The sequence below is a fragment of the Mandrillus leucophaeus genome, unplaced genomic scaffold (genome assembly GCF_000951045.1).
Source record: "Mandrillus leucophaeus isolate KB7577 unplaced genomic scaffold, Mleu.le_1.0 Scaffold4, whole genome shotgun sequence".
NCBI lineage: Eukaryota > Metazoa > Chordata > Mammalia > Primates > Cercopithecidae > Mandrillus > Mandrillus leucophaeus.
The window spans coordinates 9,190,340-9,198,390 of NW_012104253.1; the positions used below are offsets into that span (position 1 = coordinate 9,190,340).

General features: G+C 53.0%; 1 protein-coding gene across 2 annotated transcripts in view; it reads left to right on the forward strand.

The window, feature by feature from the left end:
- SYNE3 (spectrin repeat containing, nuclear envelope family member 3) overlaps positions 1-8,051 on the forward strand; it is a 67,605-nt gene that overhangs the window by 18,657 nt on the left and 40,897 nt on the right. For both annotated transcript variants that reach the window (XM_011991681.1, XM_011991682.1), the window contains exons 2-3: positions 929-1,101; positions 2,463-2,772. In XM_011991681.1, coding sequence (XP_011847071.1) covers positions 929-1,101; positions 2,463-2,772 — 483 coding nt within the window. The remainder of the gene's footprint in view (positions 1-928; positions 1,102-2,462; positions 2,773-8,051) is intronic.

Consider the following 8,051-nt stretch of genomic DNA (forward strand, 5'->3'; position numbering starts at 1 on the left):
GAATAATAACAGTAGAATAGTAACTGGAATAGTAACATCAATGACAACAGCTAGCATTGCTTGGAGATTTACTCTTTGCTGGACATCATGTGTTGGTCTTGGTCCTCCAAGAAGCTGACACCAAGATGAGATAAAATGTGCATGGCATTTATTAGGGGGATCACCCCTGGGAGAATATGGGGAGGAAGGGAACCAGGAGAGGCTGGTCAGAGGGATGGAGATGTGACCCCAAGGCCAGGAGAGCAGGGAGGAAGGAGCAGGGTCAGGAGGGGCCATCTCAGACTGCTGTGGGTTCTAAGGCAGTTAGCAGGAACATGGGCTGTCTGTGAGTTACACTCGCTCAGCATCTCCCAGGAATGGAGCTGCTTCAGTGTCCCGGCTGCTCTTGGTCTCTGGTGGGAGCAGCCTCAGGAGCAGCCTCCGGTGCAAACTGCAAAAGACAGAGATGATTCTGGAGCCTCAGCTGGGCCGCGGGTTGGGCCAGCTCCCCGCTGTCCCCTGAGAGGTAGATTCTCACGCTGTACACTGAGACATGTACCTCACATGCATTTTCTCATCATTTAATCCTGAAAAAAATCTGAGCAATAGATGTGATTAATACTTTCTTTTTACAAATGAGAAAACCAAGTCCAAGGAGAGAACAAAACTTGTCTGAGTTCACACTCTAGAAATGGGCTGAGTGGGGAAGGAGGGAGCCATTCATTGGACAGCACCCAGCATGCTAATCACCTTTGCTCCCGCCTCTTACCCTCAGAGCTATTAGCAGGTTGCCCAAGACCCCACAAGAAGGGGTGCAGGGGTTGAGATGTGAATCCCAGATCCTCTGGCCTTCGAGTCCTGGCTCTTTGCACCCTGCCACTGTCTTCCCGAGGCTGTGCCTGTCTGCCTTTTGCTCAACCCTGGAAACTGGCTTGTGTGTCCACAACAGAAAATATGCCAACTGGAGCCCGAGGGGCGTGTGAAGGTGGACCTGGTGCTACGGATGGCCGAAGCCCTCTTGGCATGCTGCCCTGGGGACCAGAAGCCCGAGATCCTGACCCAGCTGAAGGACATCAAGGCCCAGTGGGAGGAGACGGTCACCTACATGACTCACTGTCACAGGTAGGGCATCCAGGGCCTTTGTCCACAGCCGCCGTTGACCCTCCTTGACCACCGCGGCACTAGCTTGGGCCCTCTGCCCAAGAGACGTTTCTCTAGTCCTGGGATTCCAGGAGACAGGATATTCTCTTGGGATTAGGGCCAGCCCTGCCTGCGTCTTTCTAATTATAATCAGGTTGAATGATGATAACAGACGCTGGGAACCCAGCATGTTTTGCCAACAATTCCCAAGAGACTTACCGTGTGTGCATCCTCCAGAGCATGGCACAGTGGCTCTGGAGAATGAAGGCCTAGGGCCCTGCTAGCACTGTAGCCAGACTCCCTGCCTGTACCAGGAGCTGGGTGGTGGTTGGTGGGGACAGGGGGTGGTGGAGAGCAGACACTCGGACAGACCTGGCATTGACTCTTGTCTTGCTGGTTACTTCCTGTGTGGCTTTGGGAAAGCCACCTGACCTCTCTGAACCTCAAGCACCTCCTCTGGACAATGGGAATAATCAAGTGCTCCTTGAAGGTTGTTAGGAGGTTAGAAGGGGATAGCAAGTGTCAAGAGCGAGGTACACTGCTTGGCGCAAAGTAGGGCCTCAGTAAACAAGAGCTGCCAGGATCATCTCCATTTTTATAAAGCAAGGATGTGCATGGAGATGGGAATGACTCTGCCCAGTGCTTTCTGTTTTCTAAATCCTTGCGCTTGAAATTCCGAACAAAGTGGCTTGATGTTGGCTGGGGAGATAGAGCCACCTCCATGTTAGAGATGGAGAAACTAAGGCAAGCGAAGAGGCAGGGTTGCAGAGTGAGTTCACAGCACCCCTGGAACCCACACGCAGGCTCCCAGCCTTCTGTCCGCATTGGGTTCAACAAGCCCACAGATGCAGCGGTGCTTTGCCGCTGCCTGGACACATCCCAACTGCAGTCTGCTCCTAATATTAGTGGGTGTGCGTGTGCCAGGGCCCTGGAGAAACTGTATTCAGAGCCCCAGTGCCAGAGAGAAATGATTGGGGGTATCTGTAAATTGATAGTGGGAGTTCAGGGCCAGGATTTAACGTGCTGGAGGTAAAGGACTCCCCAAGATGCGTCCCCAAAACTGGTGGTTCTGGGAGAAAGTTTGGAGTCTGAGCTCCCCCTGGCTCCTACCCTCACACAGGGAGCTTATTTACTGGGCAGAGGGTCTTATCCAGTAGGACTGAGGGAGGGTCTAGAATCTGGAGTGTCAACCAGCTGCCCAGGTGACTTAGGGGCCAGAAAGGGCATCATCATGTCCCCAGACCACAGCCCCCTAGTATTAGGGAGGGGGTGGCAGCACAGATCCCCGACCCGGGAGGCAGGTGGCGGGTTCCCTCACAACCTTGAGGTCTCTGTGCCCACAGCCGCATCGAGTGGGTGTGGCTGCACTGGAGCGAGTACCTGCTGGCCCGAGATGAGTTCTACCGCTGGTTCCAGAAGATGATGGTCACGCTGGAGCCCCACATCGAGCTCCAGCTGGGCCTGAAGGAGAAGCAGTGGCAGCTGAGCCACGCCCAGGTGCTGCTACACAACGTGGACAACCAGGCGGTGCTCCTGGACCGGCTGCTGGAGGAGGCAGCCTCCCTGTTCAACAGGATCGGGGACCCCAGCGTGGATGAAGATGCCCAGAAGAGAATGAAGGCCAAGTATGATGCAGTGAAGGCCAAGGCCCAGGTGAGGGTGAGGCTGAGTGGGCTGCATCTTCACCCACCCATCCATGTATCCACTCTTATCTATCCATTCCAGCCACTGTTTGCCTACTCTCAAGCTGTCTACCTCCTGTCAATCTATCTTCCTACTATCAATCCATCTACTCACCTGTTCCCTATCCAACCACCCTCCCATCCATCTACCCACTCACCCATCTACCTCCCCACTAAATCACCAAATCTCCCCTTCACTATCCACCCACATACCACCCCATTCACTTATCTACCCCACCATTTGTTCATCCACATATCCTGCCACCCATCTGTTGACTCACTCTTCCATCTGCTTCCCCGCCAGCCTAACCAATCTCCTATTCATCTCTTCAAACAATTGCCCACCCATTCATCTATCTATCCTTTCACCTACCCATCAACCGAGCCACCTCTTCCTCACTCACCCATTCACTCATCCATCTCTCCACTGCCTACCCCTTCACCACCTACCTACCCACTATCGACCGTCACCCACTCGTTTATCCCACCATCCACCCACCTAGCTACCCATCCCCCAATCCTCACCTACCTACTCTTCCACCACCCCCTCACTCATCCACCATTATCTACCATCCAGACACCCAGTGTTGTGCAGTGCTTAATATACATATGGGTGTGTTGACCGACTGGTGGACTGTGATGTTCACTTTGATCCAAACAGCTTCCCCCCTTCTCCTCCTTTCTCTCTCTTCCTCTCTCCCTCCTCCCCTCCCTTCCTCCTTCTACCCTTTAGTCCTTCTCCTTCAGTGTTTCCTCCTTGCTCTCTCTTGCCCTTGCCCCAGTCCCTCTGTCCATCCCCTGTCTGCATTTCCTCAACCCATTCTTGCCTTAATTAGGAAACAGTTCATTGAGTTACCAAGTCCAATTATATTTTTTAGAAATTTCATTTGGTTCTGTATTATGTCTCCCTGTTCTTTTTAATACATTTTGTCATTTTCCCCCTGAGATTTTGCATTCCTCCCCGATATAGCTTATATTTGCAATCATTCTAAACATACGTATTTTACAGTCTCCATCAGATTGTTCTAGTGGCTGAAGTTCCAGGGTCTAAGGCTGAAGCTCCAGGTCAGGCACCTATGTGTCCCCTGACATGGTGGATTGTTTCCTTGGGAGGCGTTGTTCTTTTGAGCTCTGAGCTCAGCCTAAGCAGGCTGTGTCTGCAGAAGCCCTCGGCTGGGACACCATCTGAGAGTGGCTTTCTGTTTGCTTCAGCTGGGCTCCCCCGGAGGTTTATCTTCATGACTCCTATTTTTATGTCAGTGAATTGGCTTGGGGGTTCCCAGATTAAGCAGATATTGTAAACGTGAACCCCAAGCCAGAATCATGCAACAGGCCCCAAGTCCGTATTCTGAAGGGTGATTCGGTTTTTTGTTTGTTTGTTTGTTTGTTTTAGGCCGAGGCTAAAACACACAAGTTTCCTTCTTGAATTGTGTTTGTAACAGTTTTTTTTTTTTTTTTCTACTTCACCCTTTGGCTAGTGGGGGCGGGCAGTCACTTGAGGCTCTGTCTTTTTGCAGTGGTCTCTGTTGCCTCTGAGCCCAAAGTCTCACTTCTTACGCTAAGCCTGAGCATTAAACCCAAGCTTCTAGTAACCAAGACTTCAGGCACCTGTGTGAGCTTAACAGGGTGGTTTCCTGGGCATCTTTACTTCTGGCCCATGGGAAGGTCTCTTCCCTCGGTGTGACGTGGGTCTGCATTGAAACAGTGTTTGCTATATTACATTTTATCTGGCATTTCTGGCTCTCTAGTTGGCTGTAGAGCTGGAACTGGACGTCTCCTGGATTCTTCATGCTGACGGTTTAAGGGAAGTAAGCTCTATGATAAGCAGAGCTAGAGAATCCACCAGGAACAGGACTCTGGCGATTGGGAAGGGACTTGGATTCCAGGCCAGGCACTGCTGCTTCCCAGCTGTGTGGCCTCAGGGCAGCTCACCCGACCCGCACCCAGGTTGTGGGGGCTGTATGGTTACATGTGAGCTCTTTGAAAACTGGCAAGCATTTTGCCAATATAAAGAATGACTTCTACTCTCAGTAGCAGTGAGAATAAATAGTAACAACAGTGGCTCTTTGCCATGCAGCGGGTGCTCAGAACTATCTATTGAAATAATGAGAACTCCACCCCTGCAGTTTGAAGGCAAGCAACCCCCAGGGCCGCAGAGAGAAGAGACAGGAGGCTCCAGGAGACTGCACAAGGTCCCGAATGGATGGGATTCGACTTGGCTCTTGCAGAGGCAGCCAACTGGCCCTCATCCGGTCCTGCCAAGTCCCGTGTGGCACAGGCAGGCTTCACGGAAGTTCTCTCTCACTCCAGGTCTGCCCCTCTGGCCCAGCTGGGACAGGTGCCTGGCTCCACAGCCTCTTTGCTGTGACTTTACAGGAAACAGGTGCTCGTGCCAATCAGCAGAGAGCGCCTGGTGCAGGGTGTAGAGATGAGATCAAAAGTTGTTGGTGTGTGTGCAGGTTTGCATGTCTGTGCGTGGGTGTGTGTGCATGTTTGTATGTGAGGGTGGATGCTGGGGTGCTGAGTGAGCATCAATTCCGGCCCAGATGCTGAAATGATTGCCTCTAAGAGCCTCATTTTCATTCCCGGAGGCTCTCCCCTCACATGATCCAAAACACTACAGATACCATAGCTCTTATCAGTGAGAGCTGTTTTTTCTAACCTTTTCCTGTCTCTGACCTCATCTGCTCCCCCAACCTTTCTATGAAGTAGATGGAGAAGCTGTTATTGAACTCTTTTTTTTTTTTTTTTTTTTTATTGAACTCTTTTTTTTTTTTTTTTCTGAGACTGAGTTTCACTCTTGTTGCCCGGGCTGGAGTACAATGGCACGATGTCAGCTCACCGCAACCTCCTCCTCCCAGTTTCAAGTGGTTCTCCTCCCTCAGCCTCCCGAGTAACTGGGATTACAGGCATGCACCACCACGCCTGGCTAATTTTTTTAGTAGAGATGGGGGGGGGTCTCTCCATGTTGGTCAGGCTGGTCTTGAACTCCCGACCTCAGGTGATCCACCTTGGCCTCCCGAAGTGCTGGGGTTACAGACATAAGCCACTGTACCCGACCTTTTGGACTCATTTTTTAGATTAAAAAACATTCTATGTGTCAGACACCAGCGGCCCAGTAGAAAAAGCCAGAGGTGCTTGCGACTCCTAAGGTGGTACTCCCTGCAGCTGCACCTCAGGTCCTGGGTGAGTGCCTGCACCTGTGACCATCAGGATGCGCTGGGGCCCCGGGTGCTTCTGTGGTCGGGCTGGGACAGTGAAAAGCAGGTTTGAGCTGCTGAAGAGGGAGCCCTTGCGTCCAGGGCTCTCAAGAGGCAAAGGCCCACGTGGCAGTGTCCTGGGGCAGGAGCGTGGGAGCCTGCGTCATGTGCGGAGACAGCAGTGATGGGGGAGATTTGGGGGACGGTGAGGGGGAGGCTGCCTCCATGGTGGAAGCCCTTGGAGTTGCCAGATGGCTGGCCAATGCTGATGCCAATGTGGAAATGGGGTGCTGTTGTTTGTGGAGTGGCTGGACTCTGCATGGAGAAGTGAATTCAGTTTTGGCTTTCTCAGCTGTTGGTTGAAGGCCCCTGATGAAGTCTTCCTGCAAGCTTGAGGACTTTGTTCTCACTCACAGGGAGCCTGGTCAGCTCTTAGACAGGAGAGCTGTGGTGTACCCTGGGGGTGTTTCCTGCCTCTATAAGCTGGTCGTGGGGAGGACTGAGGGGTAGGTGGGGAGGGGCTAGGCAGACCCCTGCGGCCCCTTTGATCTTGTATTCAGAAGGTGTGAGCATGCATTTGTAAGGTGTGAGGAGCTATAGCATCCACCAGATTCTATGGATGGAGCTTTCGTGGATCCAGAGGGTGCTATGGTCTTCCTAAGCCTGAGAGGCTCCTGAGAGGGGCAAACTTTTCCATCGCCCTTGGCCGGAGATTTAACCACCCAATCCTAAGCTCCTCATCAGCAAGGTGGGATGCAATCCCACGCGTCGACCTCCTGGGTGTCCCCAGCCCTCCAGCCCCAGACAAAGGGGGAGGATTCTAGCCTTATCCCAAGGTGGGTGGGGACTCCACATACCCAGCAGCCCACAGGGATCCTTGATGGACCCAGCCTCCCAGTCCCTGCTGTGAACATTTGATGAAGACCTCCCCTGCATAAAAGGTCTCTCTCAGGGCAGTCCTCAGACTCCAGCACCAGATCTGTCCTGGTGCCTTCCTAGGGATCCAGGCCTGGCTTCGGAATGGGATTGGTGTCTAGGTTCAGATTAGTGTTCTTACTTTTACCTATGAGAGCCCATTGCCACTGCTTGCCGTGCCAGGAACAGGCCACTGCTCCAACGAGGACAACCCATTTTTGACGTCCAACATGTTAATTAGCACAGCCTCTAGGGTTGATGGGGACAGAGCCACAGAAGCACCATGGGGTCCTCCCTGAACTGGAGCCTTTGTGACCACCTGATGGAGGGAGATTCTTGACTAGGGCCAAGGCTAAGCCCAGAGGGGAGCAATGGCACATTATCACCCCACAGCGTTTGCAAGTGAAGTGTAGACAGGGCAGGCTGGCTGCGGGGAGGGGCTTGCTTGTTTGTTTTTAATCCTGATTTAGTTTTCCCAAAGGCAGGCACATGGCAGCATCCTCACCCCCCGCTGCTGCCCGTGGCGGCCCTCACAGAAGGCGCGTCTGTCTGGCATCTTGGCCATGAACCAGAGCTGCTTGTGATGAATCAGAGCTGCTCGTGCAGCCCTTTGCAGGGGCATAAATCCACACCACCCTTGTTAATTGGTTGGGTTTTGACATTCCTGACAGCTCTGCCCGCCGCAGATGGTGTAATTGCTGGGGCTAACGAGAAGGTTGAGCACCTTCCCGTTTGTCACCCTGTCATTCTCCAGCACGGCTGGATTCTGCCCTGTTACTGTTATGCCTGGCGCAGGTCTCAGCTGGATCCCCGCGCCTCCTGCCAAGGTCCCCTCTGAGCACCTGCTCCCCATCACACAGACTTTTATTTACCCTGGACTTCTCCGGGTGCCAGCACCTCATCCTTCACACCCTGGGGGCTGCAGCCAGCACTTCCATGGGATAGTTCACTCCCGGCTGCATCTATCACCATCAGCACGGCCAGGGGCCCAGCATTCAGCCTCCGCCTGTTACTCCTGACCCACTTTGTTTCATGAATGAGCCTTTCCTGTGGATGGAGGAGGCTCCAGGAGAGGTTTGACGGATTTAAATAACCCTGCAGGAAGGGAAGCCAGCAGGGGAGCTTGCGGAGGCCT